The following is a 17,807-nucleotide window of genomic DNA, read 5'->3' as shown; positions in this document are numbered from 1 at the left end:
TGGGGTGTGTGGGGGGGGTGAGGGCTCCAGGTGGGGGGTGGGGCTGGGGATGAGAGGTTTGGGGTGGAGGGTGGTCCAGGGCTACGGCAGGGAAAGAGGACTCCCCCCAGCTCTCTCTCCCCGGAGCAGCACCTGGACTGGAGGGGGGCGGGGGGAAGGACTCGTCTCCCCACCATGGCACCTCCGGGGCTGTGGGACAGGCACCCCTCCCCCAGCCGCGGCATGTCTGGGTTTGGGCTGGGAGAGGGACCCCCTCCCCCCGGCAGGTCCAGGCCAGGGCTGGATTCAGGCCATCCCTCCCCCAGCCACAGCAGGTCCCAGCCAGGGCTGGGTTTGGGCCGCCCCTCCTCTGGCTGCGGCAAGTCCCAGCCAGGGCTGGGTTCAGGCCGGTCCTTCCCCTGGCGGGGCTGGGGCGCCCCTCCCCCGGCTGCAACAGGTCCGGGGCTGAGTTGGAGCTGGAGGAGGGGCGTCCCGGCCACGGCAGGTCTGGGTGGGGCTGGGTTCAGGCTGCCCCTCACCCAGCAGCTTAGGGGCCGGGCTAGATTGGGGCCAGGGGATGGCCGCCTCTCCCCTGACCACGGCAGGTTCCCTGAGTGGTGCTAAATAGGCTGCTGCACGGCCGTGCAGCTTACAGGGAACTTAGGCTACTATAGCCTTGCTCAGCCCATTCCCCAGCCTTCCTGTGAGACACCCACCCACAGCTCAGTAGCCACACCGGGCAGTGAGAGTTCTCAGTCATTTGTCCCCATCTTCAATGACAATTTTGCCAAAGTAAAGACTATGATTTGCCTATAAAGTATTTGTGGCCCATAACAACAAGGTGCTGAACACCCTTAATTCATGTTAAAGTCAGTGGGAGCTATGGATGCTTAATTCCTCCCAGGAGGTGCTTAGCAGGATCTGGGCTCTGGCCCATGGTTATTTACAAAAGTTGGAATGTGTTGATTAGTAGGATTTGTGCCCATCAAATAAAGAAATGATAAATTATACTGTAGATGAGTATATTCCATTTTAGCTCAGGTATTCATTGTCACTGGAAAAGCAGCTGCATTTTCTGGCCTGGTGACCTTCTTAACCTACTTCTAGTGCACTGCATGTTTATGAACATGCCTAATTATCAACAAAGCCAATACCAGTATTCACAAAACACTTTTGAAAACTGCAGCCAGCAGTGCCTGATATAAAAAATAATTAGCAGGATTTAGACAGTTCACTAGTTCATGCTAATATAAATAAGAACGTTTCAGTATACATACCAAATGTGTTAGTTGGCCTTTAGTAAAATTAAGGAATTTCTAGGTATAGCTAGATATTTTGTGTATTTATTAAAATTTTAGGACTAGCTTTAAGGTTTCATGATTACATAAAACATGTGTCAGAACAAAATTAACAGAAGGCACTTCAGGTGCTCAGAGTATCAGGAAATGGGAAGTAAGAAAATGATACTGGCCTTGCTCAAAGAACATATTAAAATTATCTGGATTGGTTCTACCAAACAATGAACAGAACAAGATGTAAATTAGCTAAAATAAAGGGGTCCAGAAGTTACCATCAGTGATGTCCTATTGAATTTGACAATTCTGGGATACGTTCTATATATTACCTGTTACCTTTTCCTTCTCAGTTTTGGATTATGAACCTTTTGGATTTAATTTTTAGTTTATGAGCATGTTGGACATTGCATCTTTCAACTCTATGGGAAATACTGTTGTAAACAATCGATCCGTCTGTGTGAGACACATTATACACTTGAACAGACATATAAAATGTATTTTTTTCTACAGTAAATGGAGTCTATGTACTGTAAAAATGCATAACTTGGGATTGAAATAGTGTCCTTTCTGTTTCCTATTGTAATTCCATTTCCCTCATTGTTTTGCTTTAGTTTTTGTCAAATAATTCTGATTCAACTTTTAAAAAAAAGCATGTTTTTGAAATGGATAAATTGGTTTTATTTGTCTCACAATTAATAAATCACTTTAATGCTATCCTGTAATTTCATTCTTTTTCAGTGAGGCCTATCTAATTATCAGGGCCTCATCTACTAATTACTCATTCACACAGAAAGAGTAGAAGCACTAAAAACATCTTTGAGGGGTTAAAATTTCATTTTTTGAAACACAAACCTGCAGACCTTATTCATGGGAGCAATCCTTAATTTCATTGAGTTGCTCCAAATTTACACTGTTATGACCAAATGCAGAATCCGGCCCCTGACTTCAATGGGACTGTTTATGGGTGGAAGGATTACTCACACTAGTAAGGGTCTTTGGTTTGCGATTCTTGGGATGATGTGCCATTATCCAGAAGAAACGGTACATCTACTTAGCCATTTCTATAACCCATGTCTTTTAAATTAATTTAAAAAGTTCTAAAAATATGTTTACTTTGCTCAATAAGGGCTTTGGAAATTACCATCAAATTCTTGTATGACACACAAATATCTTGCTTCATCTCAGGCCCTGCTATTTATGGGCTCTGTTGTGTTGAAAAGGGTATGTCTCAGGTCCAAAAAGGGACAAGATATTAATAAAACCCTGATTTATTGTTACAACATTAAACATTTAGGTGTCGTCTGGGTTTTGTGTCATGTTATGCTGGCTCACTGTGGTGGTTGCTCCAATAACTAGAAATCTTTAACCTTTTATTCAAGATACAGAAAAAGGAGGAAAGAGTTAAAGCATTTGAAATATTAAGTAAAGCTTTCAACAATATATCTTAATCCCTTTAGCTGCAGGGAGTCTTTATCCGGGGAAAAATCCATTTGACAGTCTTTCAGACTGTATTAACTGCCCTTTTTAGGGAAAAGAGAAGTTAGCTGAGATAGTCTGAAGCAATGTTGGAGAAGTCTGATCCCATTTCTGTGAAGACAAAACACGCATTAAAAGGGACAGAAAATAACAGCAAAGATAGAAGATGCAACTTCTGTCTTTGGTGCCAACTCTCACTTGAAGCTTGCTGCTGGAGAAACATGGGCATAACAAATGGTTTTATCAGCTTCTCTGAGACCTGACCGACTTGTACCAGCCTCAGACTGATTAAGACACTGCTTTTATCTGCCTCACTGGTCGCAGTCTCAACTCAGCATTGCAAACGCCGCAGTCTTGGCCAGCTAACCCAGACTGTTATTAAACAGAAGGCAAAAGGAGAAAGATAGGAAAGAGAAAAAATAAGGTAGGAAAGGGAAAAAAAGACATACAAGAGAGGGAGTCAGGAAACCAAGTCTCACAGTCTAGGTGTGGTTTACTTTAGACTTAGCCAAAGCCACTGTAGCAATGTCATTAGTTCCCTCTATCTGGCCCAATCTGATCAGGACACCTTTCAGGATCAGAACAATGAAGGCCAAACAGTATTGTTATGGTGGGTCCTGGGATCTCAGGAGACAGTGGGGATGGCAGCCATGATAGTAAAGTTTGCTCCTTCTATTCTATTATATGAGTCAACAGTGTAATACTCTTGCAAAAAAAGCAAATATAATTCTGGGATGCATTAGGAGTGTTGTGAGCAAGACATGAGAAGTAATTCTTCCACTCTGCTCCGTGCTGATATAGCCTCAACTGGAGTATTGTGTCCAGTTCTGGTAGCCACATTTCAAGAAAGATGTGGAGAAAGTCCAGAGGAGAGCAACAAAACTGACTGAAGGTCTAGAAAACACAACCTGTGAGGAAAGATTGAAAAACTTGAATTTGTTTAGTCTGGAGACGAGATGACTGAAGGGGGGACATTATAACAATTTTCAAGTTGTTACAAGGAGGAGGAAGAAAAAATTTTCTTGTTAACCTCTGAGATTAGGACAAGAAGCAAGGGGCTTAAATTGCAGCAAGGGAGGTTTAGGTTGGACATTAGGAAAAACTTCCTAACAAGGTAGTTAAGCACTGTAATAAACTGCCTAGGGAGGTTGTGGAATCTCCATCATTGGAGGTTCTAAAGAGCAGGCTGGACAAACATTTCAGGGATGGTCAAGACAATACTTAGTCCCCTGCACTCATGGTAGGACTGAACTAGAAGACCTCTTGAGGTCTCTTCCAATCCTATGATTCCTGCCATATTTGCTCCAAAGTCTCTTTTTCAAGGACCTCAAGGAGCTAATGAATGGCATGACAGCCCCTGATTATTTTGTCTACCAATTAGGTAGAATTGCTGACACACTGATTTTGGTCCATTAATTTCTGATTCTATTCTCGTTTTGTTTACCAGTTATGATCTTGGGTGATATCCTTGGGTGATATCAGCATACCCACTTCTTTGGATTAATTCATTCAGTCTTCCCATCTCCCTTTTGTATCTTTTTCTATCAATATTTATTGTTATAGGTGATTTTAACATTTGATGAACTTTCACACTTTCCTACAACTACACTCACAATTGAGGTAGGGTTGCTAGATGCAATTACTACAACAGACCCATCTCCTTTCTGTATCTGTGGGGCTCCATGATTCTAAAAAGCACTGGGAGCAAAAAAAGGCTGTTCAAGTGCTTTTTGGCTTCATCTTCTCTTCTCCACTCCCCAAAAAAATCCCACAGGGATTGCCCTGCTGCGTTGTTTTAGATTGTACCACTTCTTATTCCATGTGCAAAACACTCCAGGCTCCCCTTTAAATTTAGGTGCAGCCACAACTTGAGGAGCTGGAAGAACCAGGCCGACAGCAGAGTAGAGGTGAAGACGCCCCTTGCATCATGTGGTTCTGCTGACGTCTGTGCATTCAAGTAGCAGAACCCATGGCTTTTTCAAGAAGTGGGTGAGAGGAAGAGTCAGGGTGGACTGATTTAAATCAAGGTAATTTAAATCACCAAGTGGAAAGCTTTGATTTAAATCATTTATTTAAATGAACTTTTCCATTGATACTTCAGTTGTTTTCTAAAGAAAAGTGCATTCTTATTGGTAGATACAACTATTAAAACATACTGATTTACAACTAAATAGCCTTAACACTAGATTCAGTACATCTTTTTGCGCCCTAGGAGGATACACTATAATTATATAGCTTAATATTTTCATCTTCTTCTTAATTGTACACTTTTAGTATGTCAGAAAAAGGTGAATAATATATGGCTTATTTCCTAGATAATTAACTTTTTGCTCATGATTTTTGCAGATAAAATCTATTTTTATTAAACAAAAGTACCTTCCATGTTTGGGGTACATAAACTTCTCTTATCAACATGTTCCACGTTTCCAACTAAATGATTTATTAAACAGAGGGATTAAGTGTAGTCAGTGAATTAAACTGATTATTTCAGGTCAGTCTGGGAAAATTTTCAATATGCCTAAGTAAAAGTGCCTGGAGCTTAAGGTTATACACGCCTAAGTCTCTTGAAAATGAGACAGTCTCCTAAATTACTTAATCTCCTATGATGCCATATTCATAAAGCTAGACCTCAAAGTTAAATATTGCCCCCCAGATTCTTTATTTAAAAAGAAAAGCAGTCTTTAACTCTAACTCAGACTATTTATAGTGACTCTTAGGCTCAGCATGTTTATATTTTATTTAACTGTATTATGTATAAGTAATTTAACATATTTTGTATTAAACTCAGATTGCATTTTAAACAAATTATTTAAACAGACATTTTATTATTTTTTTAAAAAGAAAAAAATTTAAATAAACAAAAAATCCAATTTAAATAAATAAAAAACCCCACTGATTTGTATCCAACCTGAAGTCATGACATTTACTTTTCCACCTACTAGAGAAAAGGCTCCAGTATTTAGAACTGCATAAATTTATCCAGGCTGTCGCGCATTTTTTACTGGCCAAATTCTGCTATGTAGATGGGTGCAATTCCTGTTAAAGTCAGTAGCAGCTGCAGCTGTGTAGCAGAGAATTCAACCCATGGGACTAGATCCACAAAGGACTTGAGTGCCTAACTCCAAAAACACAGATCCTCAAAACCTCTGTTCAGCTGCCGTCTAACCCTATAGGCATCTAAAGTCACTAGGAACCTAAATCTCCATCGGTGGGCACACACAAAGTTCCCTAAGGCACTGGAGAGCTCCTCAAACTAGGCATTCCCTGCGCTGATCCAGTAGACATTGCCAGAGGCTGCCTAAGAGCACACCTACCGAATTGGATACTGCCCAGATCATAGTGATGATGGTCATATACCTTATATCCACTGCCCTAACTACCGGACTCTAAGGTATTCTGGGAATGGGAATCTCTCCTGTTGAAGCTGTTCTGCTTTGTATGGAATACTTAAATATTCACTGGCGTAGGGACTGGAAACAGGATCTCCCAGGAGAGTGCACTAATCGCTGTCCATAGTCATTCTCACTGTCTCTCTAGCCCAATGAATATTAATTTATTCAAGTGGAACAGCTTCAGTAGAAGAGAGATTGACCTCACAATACCCCATAGCCTCCGCACTGCTCCAAATGAGAGAGAGAGAGCATGTGTGTATTTGACCCAGAGTCTCGCACATGGGGAGAATGAGGCTCCTCCTCAGTTTTTGTTTTTTGGAGAAAGGGTTGACCTTGCTTAAGCACTCAGGAGACAGTTCATGGCTGTGAATCCTGAGCAGAGATCATCATCTCCCTCCAGCCCAGAATTAAGCACCTAGATCCTTATGAGGGAGAGGGAAGCCTCGGCCCTGCATCTCTCCTAGGCATTTTCTACTGGCTATCTTAGGCAGCTTCCTGCCCAGTTTGCTGGCTTCTGTGAATCCCATTTTGAGATACCCCCCAACTCTCCCTATGCAATGCATAGGGATCCTGGGCACCTAAGCTGTGGCTGAGGATTCCACTGGGCAGCAGGGCACTTCATGATAGGTCTGCAATGCTCAGCTAAGTCTCCTTTGTGGATCTAGAAAGACCCTAGTGTCTTTAGCAATAAATTGTGCCTATTTTACAAGAGCAAACTGGTCAAACTACCAACAGCATTTGTTAGGTGGGTCCTTCGATTTTTTTTATTCCACCAGTTGTGTGAGCTGGAAACCTGAACTTTATCAAGATCATACTTTCTTACTTAGAAATGTAATTTTAAAAATATCATCATTTAGAGCAGACTTCAAAGACCATGAAAGGGTAATCCTTTAGCATTCTACAGCACTTCACTATATTGACTGCTCTACATAGATTACAGCATTAATGAACACCCCCCCTCCCCCCCCCCCAAAAAAAGAAAACCACCAATCTCTATTCCCCAAGTGCACATCAAAGGCTGAATGAAGTTGGGCATTCAGTACTTGGATGTCCATGCCAATTTTGGTCTGTAATTTGTGTATTCATTTCATTTGAAAATGACCGGGCCTTCCATCTGTCAATGCAAAATATGCGCTTCTCTTCCCCCTGCCTGCAGCCAGTTCTCTGGAACAGTTTTATATTAAAAAAATATACATAAGTGTTGGACAGACACCTTTCCTGTACCCATAATGGCTATATTCGGAATTATGCTGTAGCAAAAATATACTGTTGATAATAGCAGAGGGACATAATTAAACTTTTTTTCAACAAAAACTTTGATATATCACAAAATAAGACCCCACATGATAGATTATTTATGTATCTAAATAGCTCACATAGTGGGTTTTCTCCAAAAAAATACCATAAGTGATAGTGGTTAATTGTGTGGCAAGTTTCATTTTAAAAATCTTAAGTCTATTAACTTCTGTTTTTACACACCAATGCCTACAAGCAAGTGGAACTCATTTTAAAATATTTTATAACATGGCTTAGCAGTTGCGAATAAACCCTATATTCGCCACACTGTGCCTCATTTAGTCTACTGTATGAAACAGTAAATTGTAGATGCCAGAAAATAAAGGTTTATAAAGATACGTTCTAATCTACTATGAAACCCAAGAAAACCACATACTTTTGGGTAGGACAGTCTCTTAATTCAGAGGTTAATTAACAGTCTAGATTTGTGCCTATTATTACACTATTATTCCATTGAAAAGTCATACTTCAGTCAAACCATGGAAGTCTTTGGTTGAGGAATTTACTATTTCTTTTCCATAAAAGGCAACATAGCTAAAGCATTAGGAATGAGTCAACAGGGGTTTTATTCCTGGAGCACAATCAACCTGCCCTATGACCCTCCATGAGTCACATTTGGCCAGTCTTGCAGAAATCAAAACCGCTGGAAGTCAGGACATTCATCTCTATGTACCTCAGTCTCCCCTTCAATCAAATGGGGACAACACCCCTCCCCTTTAGTAAAGCGCACCAAGAGCTGGACTACAAGCGGTAGCGTGTTGCCCCCTAGTGGCAGCCCTCGGCCCTCCGAGAGTCCTTAAATAACGGCCTCCGACTTCTCACGGCCGAAGGAAGGTGAGCGCAGGAGTCAGGGTAGGGCCTGGCCTGCGGGCCAGTGCTGAGAGTCCCAGGTTAGATCCCTGCTGGGGGGGCTCGTGGGTAGTTTCCCGGCTACTATAATAGGAACCAGCCAGCACCAGCCTCAGGCATTATCGTTACCAAGCGAGCCTGGCCCCGCCCCGCCCCGCCCCGCCTGCCCGCTGGGATGGGCGCTCGGGACCCGCGGGTTTGCCGGCCAGAGGCTGGAGACAGGACAGGCAGCAGCTGCTGTCCTTGGTTAGAGGGCGGCAGGGCCGCATGCTGCCCCCTCCCGCGCGTGGCGGCTCAGCCTGTGGGGCAGGCAGGAGAAGGGCGACCCCCTGCGGGAGAGGGGCGGTCAGCCAGGCACAGGCCCTAGCTGCGGCACGTGGTTCCCCTCACCCCCACTAATGTGGTGGGGCTGAAGTTCGGCTCCGCTCTGAGTCTGGCCTACGGCCCAAGCGTCCCAATTTACAAGTTACGCGCCATTCTATTAGCGGAGCGGACCCCCGTAGAAACTACGATTCCCAGCATGCATTGCGGCCCGCCAGGGGAGGCAGGCGGGAAGCATTGCCCCCTGGAACCTGTAGTCTCCTCTGCTCGCGGCCTAGCCCTTGCTCACAGAACAATTTCAATGCAGACGTAAAGCGACACTCTCACCAGTCGGGAGAACACGTCATTTCCGCGTCCGACAGAACAGCCGCCGTGATAGGTGTAGCACCATCCCGGTAGTTCCAAGCTCCGAGCATTTCCGTTTCCGCCTGGCCTGTTGCCGTGGCAGCGAGGGGGGGAGGAGACGCTGTCTGGCTAGCAGTCGCAGGTACTTCCGTTTCCGGCGGGGCGGTTGCCTTGGTAGCGGTGGCAGGGGGACGCGCTGGGCCTGGTAGCCGCGGGCATGGCTGGGGCAGCTCCGATCCCGGACGGGGAATTCACGGCGGCCATTTACGGGTTGATCCGGGCCGGGCGGTTCGCGGAGGCGGTGGGGATCTTGGGCAGCGAGCTGCAGAATAGCTGCCGCTCCCGGGCCGGCCTCTCGCTGCTCGGCTACTGCTACTACCAGCTGCAAGACTTCGCGGCGGCGGCCGAGTGCTACGAGCAGCTGGGGACGCTGCACCCGGAGCTGGACGAGTACCGGCTCTACCAGGCCCAGGCCCTCTACAAGGCCGGGCTCTACCCCGAGGCCCTGCGGGTCGCCAGCCCCCTGCTCGATGTGCCTGCTTACCAGGGACGCGCCCTTCGCCTGCAGGCTGCTGCCCACTACGCACAGGGTGACCTCTCCGCAGCCAAGAGCTTGGTGGAGCAGGTGCTGGCCTCTGCTGCGGAGAGCAGCCCTGGAGCCGCTGAAGACCCCTCAGAGCTGCCAGATGCCGAGGTCAACCTAGGCTGCTTGTTGTACCGGGAAGGGCGGCACGAGGAGGCCTGTGGCAAATTTGCGGGTGCCATGCAGGTGCTGGGCTACTGCCCTGAGCTGTCATACAACATGGCGCTATGCTGCTACGCAGCCAAGCAATATGCACCTGCCCTCAAACACATCTCTGATATCATTGAGCGCGGCATCCACCAGCACCCCGAGCTCAGTGTAGGCATGACCACCGAGGGCATCGACGTCCGCAGCGTGGGCAACACACTGCTCCTGCACCGCACTGCCCTGGTGGAGGCCTTCAATCTCAAAGCTGCCATCGAGTACCAGCTACGCAACTTGGAAGCAGCCCAGGAAGCACTCACAGACATGCCACCAAGGGCTGAGGAAGAGCTGGACCCTGTCACCCTGCACAACCAAGCGTTGATGAACATGGACAGCCGTCCCACTGAAGGGTTTGAGAAACTGCAGTTCCTTCTGCAACAGAACCCCTGCCCACCAGAGACCTTTGGGAACTTGCTGCTGCTGTACTGTAAACATCAATACTATGACCTGGCTGCCGATGTGTTGGCAGAGAATGCCCATCTGACCTACAAGCTGCTCTCACCTTATCTTTACAACTTCCTGGATGCCATGATTACATGTCAAACTGCTCCTGAGGAGGCCTTCCACAAGCTAGATGATCTGGCAGGGACAATGACTGAGCAGCTGAGAAAGCTCACTAAGCAGGTGCAAGAAGCTAGGCAAAACCGGGATGATGAGGCTGTCAAGAAGGCAGTTAATGAATATGATGAGACTCTGGAGAAATATGTGCCCATCTTGATGGCCCAGGCCAAGATATATTGGGACATGGAGAATTACACTATGGTGGAGAAGATCTTTCGCAAGTCAGTGGAGTTCTGCAATGAACACGAGGTGTGGAAGCTGAATGTGGCTCATGTGCTCTTCATGCAGGAGAACAAGTACAAAGAGGCCATCGGCTTCTATGAGCCCATTGTCAAGAAGCACTATGATAACATCCTGCAAGTCAGTGCCATTGTGCTGGCCAACCTTTGTGTCTCCTACATCATGACCAGTCAGAATGAAGAGGCAGAGGAGCTGATGAGGAAGATTGAGAAGGAAGAAGAGCAGCTCTCCTATGACGACCCTGATAAAAAGATCTACCACCTCTGCATCGTTAACCTAGTGATCGGCACGCTCTATTGTGCCAAAGGAAACTATGACTTTGGCATCTCAAGGGTAATTAAAAGTTTGGAGCCTTATAACAAAAAGTTAGGCACAGATACTTGGTATTATGCTAAAAGGTGCTTCCTGTCCTTGCTGGAGAACATGTCCAAGCACATGATCATGCTGCGTGACAGTGTTATCCAAGAGTGTGTGCATTTTCTAGAGCAGTGTGAACTATATGGCAGGAACATCCCCGCTGTTATTGAGCAACCACTTGAAGAAGAGAGGATGCACAGTGGGAAAAACACAGTTACATATGAAGCCAGGCAGTTGAGGGCACTGATATATGAGGTCATTGGGTGGAATATGTGAATGCTGTGGCATTCCCATACAAGATGGTGATGGACTATAATTCTCTTGTTTTATTTTCACTTTTGTTGATGTTGACTCTGGCTATCCAAAGTAGTGTATTTTCTCTTTGATGTATTATATTTAAATATATTTGTTCTACTGTTTTGCTGTATTTAATGGAAGATGGTGTACTAGCACAAAATTAACATATTTAATGACTAACTATATCCTCCTGCATCAGTGATATTTCATGTTTTGTTTTTTTAAAGATATAACTACCACCACAAACCTTATTACAGAAATGTTGTGGAGGTTCTTCTGTGTGTATGGTTTTATTAATATGAAGCTACATTAACTAGCTTTTATAATCTGTATGTTGACACTTTGAAAGAATTTCTCTTCCTTCTCCTATCAGTTTTGTGACTAGACTTTAATGGAAATCTGGTATAAACCCATTTCTTTAATGTATGGTCATTTCCCTCTTTTGGGAAATGCTTTCTTTGTTTGATTTTCCTACTGCACTTTTCATATATTTTATATTATAGTGGTTGTATTTCCTAATACAAACATCATTTTTATAATAAAAAATGAGGCTACAAAAATTAGCAGAGTTTTCTGTTATTTTTACCCTTGTGCTTGGGAAAGTGACAGGACTAATTCAGGAGCTGAGAATGTAGTGAGGTACATGTAGTAGAGAAATGGGAGCCAAGTTTACTCTGCTTCTCTTCCTTCCATAACCTTAAAGATGAATATGTTCCTGGTTTTGTGGCTTATATTAAAGTGGCATGAAGGGTATTTCGCACATTCTAATGTAAATTGGGCCATGATAAATAGGAGTTGGTTCAGACATTGGTCACTTCATTCCTAATACTTATGGCCTACTGTTATAGTTAGTTCTCCATATGTTATGTTGCTAGCATTGCTCCCTTCCAGTATAATGTGTTATGTATTGCATATAACTTCAGGTGTTGGTCTTAGGAGAACCCTCTTTTCTACTACCTCCCCATATGCCTTCAGCAGTAGAGGTTACTCACTAGCTTGTTCAAAGTAGCACCTGTGGAAATAACTCATCATTGAGGGTCTTTCCTGGTGTGTTTAGATATGTTGTCTCTCCATCTTTTGGCAGTAGTACTCCCAGCATTTGCCAGCCTCTAGTAAGCACTGCATGAATTGGTACTTATATCAGAATCCCCAGTGTTCAAAAGCAGGTAATACCAATTTCATGTGAGATTTACTGCTCCTATATTTGGGTGGAAAAAAATCTAATCCTCAATCAGTTTTCTCCTCCTACACCTCTCAGGAAAGCTGTTCATTTACCTACTCATAGTCCTTCCTTTCGCAGCTTCACTACCACTGGCTCCAGGCAGCTCATCTCCTTTATATTTCTCTTATGCCTTTTGAAACATATGTTCCTACCTTGGTATCTTTGTGCAATCCAGCCCCCTACGGGCCCCTGTTCAATTGTCTTCCTGAAAGCTGTTCGCTCCTTTGCACTATGTGATGATTAACCTTTTTAAAGGATCTAGATTTGTACCTTTAACCCACTCCCTTACCTTAGATAGCTTCCAACTGCATTGCGTATGCAGGAGGGTTTCAAGAATGCTTGGCTCGAAAAGTCCAGATCCTAAGCAATAGTTTACCTGGCAAGAGAAAGGAGATGAGCATCTTTTGACCAGAGTGTTTATTGGTTTTACAGAGTGTGTGGTCAAGAATCCAGATGCAGTGACAGCTCCCCCTTATATATATCAACTTTTCTACCTTTCCACCTTGTTCTGCTGTGTCCAGTGGTCCTTTTTTTTGTCCAGGGACCTGATAGTTATCACCCAAAAATGTGTAATTTTTATAAGGTTGATCAGGAATGGCAGGCCCTTGACTAGTAACATCAAACAGGAGGCTTACAACAGTTTCAACATTGGTGCACTAAATGTGTTCACACATTGGGAGGAAAACCTCTGGTGTTGGGTACAGTTGCTCATCAGGTTTTCAGACAAGGGAAATGGGCGTGTATTAGGTAATATTAAGTCTTAACCATTTTCTAAAGTGATGCTGAACATCTTTTGGTGCAAAGAAATAATTTTCAGCACTGGCTCAGCTGCACCCATTGTCAGCAACGGAAAAATTTCCTAGAGTAGACAAGTCTAGAGAATGCCATTTGGCACAGAGGCCTAGAAGTAAGGCCTCCATAGTTCATTACTAGTCCATGGAGCCATCCAGCCCCCTACTTCCATATTAAATATTTTCCACTATTCTTTCCACATGAGGCAGAGACCTGCGCTTTCAAATTTTGTTCACATTCGTGGAGCACAGCAACAGGCTGGAAAGCATGTTTCTGACTTACAGTAGAAATGTATTCTATATTATGCAACATAAAAACCTTTTTTTTAAAGGTCATGCTGTTTAAAAGTCACCCCACATACCAGAGAATGAAGTGTAGGCTGTGGCAGGGACACAGGGAACATCAGTGCTTTGTTTAATATTTATCATGCATGTTCTGCAAAATTCAGTGAACATTTAAAAAAAAATATCACTTTGCATATGTGTGTGTGTGTGTCAGTGCAAATGTTGAATCCCCTCCCAGCAGTTTAATGTAGAATGAAGACCACTTTACAGTTTTATTCATGGCTGACCTATTCTGTGATGTTTCCATGCTCTGTTTTCACATAACCAATTTTTAACATTCATCACCATCCACATCAAGTACTTAATAACAGACAGGGATTTCCCCTCTCTTCCCCTGAGCACAGCAGGGCCCCAAACCATAGATCTGGTCATTGAAGGCATGGAAGGGGGACAACTGGCTCTGGGGAATGTTTCTCATTCATTTCAAATTCAGTGGCAGCCCCTTAACTCCCAGGGTGGGGAGGGACCAATACAGGGAAGCCAGCCTGACTCTGCCAGAGGCTCCTCTCCAGTCCCAACCAAAGCTGAGTAGTTATAGCATCTGGAAACTTGAACAAGTTCTGTCTCTGTAATGTAGGCTGTACCCAAAGGAAGTAGGTCTGAGAACATGCATGGTTAAGGGCCCCATGGCAACACATTTGTTGAAGTCACACTGTCCAGGGGCCATAGAGAGAGGTCTCAGTAGAAATGTGGACAGAAGGATCCTCTGTATTAGAAGCCCCCAGCTTCTCACAGATATCTGGTGAGCCATGAAGATCATAATGGATCTACTGCTAAAGAGTTTGCACTCTCCTACTTGGGAATAACTTGCACAGAAGGGAATGGGGTTTTTAGACCAGTGTTTCTCAAATGCAGCCATCAGGAGCTTTTCTTGTGGCCACAACCTCCTGGGCAGTGACGTGGGGGAAGCAGTGGACCCTCCCCCAGGGTCATCAGCAGGGGTTGGACTCTGACCATTCATGGAGCCACAAACACCAGAAGAGCAGGCAGCCACTAAGTTCCCACCTTCCCTGGGGCAGTGAGGCTCCAGCTTCGGGCTTCAGCCCTGGGTGGCAGGTGGAAGGCTTTAGTCAAGGGTCTTTACCCCAGCCATATGGCAGCAGCCGCTGGCCTTTGGCTCACCACCACCCCTGCATCATCCCTGGCCCAAGCTGTCTCTCTACTCACCTCCCCATCAGGGCTTAATTTGTCCCCTGGCTTGCCAGGGTTGAGTAAGCCTGCTGTGACAATTGATATTTGTATGTTTAATATCACTTTCCACAGCCTCCCAGCTAGGTAGTAAGTCTGCTATGAAAAGTGATATTAACAAATATTACTTTTCACAGCAGCAGACTTACTAGCTAGCAAGTCTTTTAAAAAGCAGCCAAAAAAGAAAAGGAAACCAAAAAAAGACAAAAATGTGCAAAACACCTTGTGTGTGTTTCTATTCTGTATAGATCCAGTAATGAATAGAGACAATTGTATGTTATGTTTATTATTGAGTCTGCAAAAAGAAACTCCACATAAATACATTTGGACATGTATATTTGGACATTTTTGTTTTTCCTAAAGTTAATTATTTTAGGAAAAATTATCAGAGCAGCCACCAAAAAAATTGTTGTGTGAACCCCTGTCCCAGGCCCTGTCTATACTAAAGGGAAAAGTCGATCTAAGCTATGCAATTTGAATTACCAGAATAGCGTAACTCAAATCGACATAGCTGAGATCTACTTACCACGGGGTCCACACTTACGCGACGTCGATGGGAGAGCGTCTCCCATCGACTCCCTTTACGCTTCTTGATCAGGTGGAGTATAGGAGTTGAGGGGAGAGCAATCTGTGGTCATTTTAGCAGGTCTTCACTAAATCGCTAAATCGACCGCCGATGCATCGATCACCGCACATCGATCCCCCGGTAAGTGTAGACAAGCCCTTAGACTAGGTAGAGACATTAGAAAATAGTGCTGTATTACCTAGCACCAATCATGGGGGGGAGGGGGAGTTTTGGTGCGTTTGTTTCTTTCTCCCTTAACAAACCCCGGAAAACAATGCAAGTAGTAAAGTGCTTTCTGTATTTCCTTACAACCCTCTTGCCTACCTCCCACACCCACCCCTAAATCCTATGCACTAAGGACTACATCACTGCTGTGTTTTTCTTGGTAAGTACCTACTGCTGTCTTTGAAAGCTTGTTTTATGGCATCTCCAGCTGCAAAGCATTTGATCATGAAACATATTATATAAATGTTACAGACAATCTTATAACCATCTTCACACTGCATCTAATGTTACCACTATCTGATTTTCACACAAGTACAGTTTTGGAGGAAGGCACATTTATTTGGAAGAGGGGAAGGATACCAAAAATGGGTTATGCTGCTTAGAAAATAACAATCTGTCCAAATCCATGCCACGTGCCTGCACACTTCTGCTTTGTCCAGTCAAGATTGTTGTTTTCATTTAAAAAACAAAACAACAGCCACACTACTCAGAAATAGCTGATTGTCTTACTGTGGAGTTCACTGAAGACAAACATTGCTTCTTCAACAGAAGCATTTAGTTTTTGGAGTGCATGGCAAGAGGGAAGTTAGCAACCCTCTTATCACATCATTATGTGAAAGTTCAGCAGCATGAAGTCCCACCCTACCCCCCTTCTCTGTCTCTCTCTCTCTGAGACACACACACACACAAAAATATCCTCATCTGGTAGTGATTTTATTCAGAATGATAGTTTCATTGTAAAGGAAAGCTGTGAAAATGAATCTAGTGTCATATTACTGACCTCAAATCTTAAAAGGAATGCCACTTATAGATTCTAAGGCCAGAGGGGACCACTATGATCATCTGATCTGACCTCCTATAGAACACCCCTAAAATAATTCCTAGGGCTTGAACTTCTTCTCCATGGGCCTGTTCCATTGGGTGACAAAGTTGTACTGTGCTATAGTGTGCAGGATTTGTTTTTTTCCTTCCTTCAATTATTCTTGTAATAATTACAGCACAAATCACACGGGGAGAAGGCCTCAAACTGCTGCTCTCCCAATAGTTCAAAATGGGATATCAGGTGAAGCCAGGATGGAATGAAGAGTCAGTTACATGATTTACCTCATATCCCACCTTGAATGCCCTTGATATTTAAATTTTAGTAATTAATCAAATGGCTGCTGACAACAACAGAGCAGAGGTAATGGATGCTAGGGCCATGTCTATAGCTCTGCTGAACTCCTTTGATCTCTTGTGATTGCAGTCAAGGGAGAGTTGACTTCAGAATAAGGCAAAGACACAGGAGATACACAGAATTGTTTGTTTTACCAAAAAAGGAAAAAAATCTCATTACAGGTTTCTACTGATGGGTTGAGGTGCATTTCCACAGGGTGAAGGAGTCCCCTTTACAGATAGAGGGTAAGAGTATTCTAGCATAACCTTATTTCTCTACAATCAGTGAGGTTACTTACAGGAGTAATGATCATTCACTGAAGACCTGGTTTTGGATTCCTGATGTCCCCTAATACTTCACTGTAAGTAGCGTTATTGAAATGAATGGGATACTTTTGAAGTAAGGTCCTACTGAATGTTAGCAAGGGTGGCAAAGTCAGTCTCTGAATGAAGATTTGCAGGCTTGGGACCCTAGTGTGTGTACAGTGTGTGCTGAAAGATAAGAACTCAAACATCTATCATCTCTTTTCCTCTCTGCCCTTTTCTTCTTTATCTCCTCTTATCCCTTCAGTCACTAATAATATTACTGTTTCCTGGCTAAATACAGCTGTACCTACTGGCAGGAGCCGGAGCAGCAGATCAGATTTTCACTAGTAGCACTTAGGGCTTGTTCCTACAAGGTGCCAAATGTCCTCAACTCCCACAGACTTTAGTGACAGCTGAGGACTTCAGTGGGAGTTGAGGTCTGTCAGAACTTTGCAGGATTAGACCTTAGTGCTATATATTAGGACCTAGCAATAGTTGTAACCATTCCATATAGTAAAGCTCTATTGTTAACACTTCTGAACCTGTATGAGACCTTCATGATATGGAGAGGGTGAAGCAGGTAACCAAGAATCTGTGATGGGTTTTGTTTTCTGCAAATTGCACATTTATATTTCTCTCTGCTCTCCTTGCACTGAATTCAGAAGCCAGTTCTCAAAGTTTATTGCAGACTGTTAGAGGAGACACTCACTGTTCTCACTCAAAGATTTTACTTTTGTTCTTATTTCAACAATTGAAAATTTAAGAAATTCATATTTAATTATGGATTTTGTTAATCCTTTAAAAAAAAAAAAACT

The 17,807-nt window shown here is 43.9% G+C and overlaps 1 protein-coding gene across 1 annotated transcript; it reads left to right on the top strand.

The window, feature by feature from the left end:
• The first annotated feature begins 8,257 nt into the window (after window positions 1-8,257).
• LOC117884920 (tetratricopeptide repeat protein 30A-like) lies at window positions 8,258-11,758 on the top strand. Its single transcript, XM_034785944.1, has 2 exons — window positions 8,258-8,272; window positions 8,916-11,758. The coding sequence occupies exon 2, from the start codon at window positions 9,171-9,173 to the stop codon at window positions 11,172-11,174; it is 2,004 nt and encodes a 667-aa protein (XP_034641835.1). The 5' UTR covers window positions 8,258-8,272; window positions 8,916-9,170; the 3' UTR covers window positions 11,175-11,758.
• The last annotated feature ends 6,049 nt before the right edge of the window (window positions 11,759-17,807 follow it).

The sequence above is a fragment of the Trachemys scripta genome, chromosome 11 (genome assembly GCF_013100865.1).
Source record: "Trachemys scripta elegans isolate TJP31775 chromosome 11, CAS_Tse_1.0, whole genome shotgun sequence".
Classification (NCBI taxonomy): Eukaryota; Metazoa; Chordata; order Testudines; family Emydidae; genus Trachemys; species Trachemys scripta.
The sequence above is the reverse complement of the archived record's forward strand: the minus strand, read 5'-3'. Positions and strand labels throughout refer to the sequence as shown.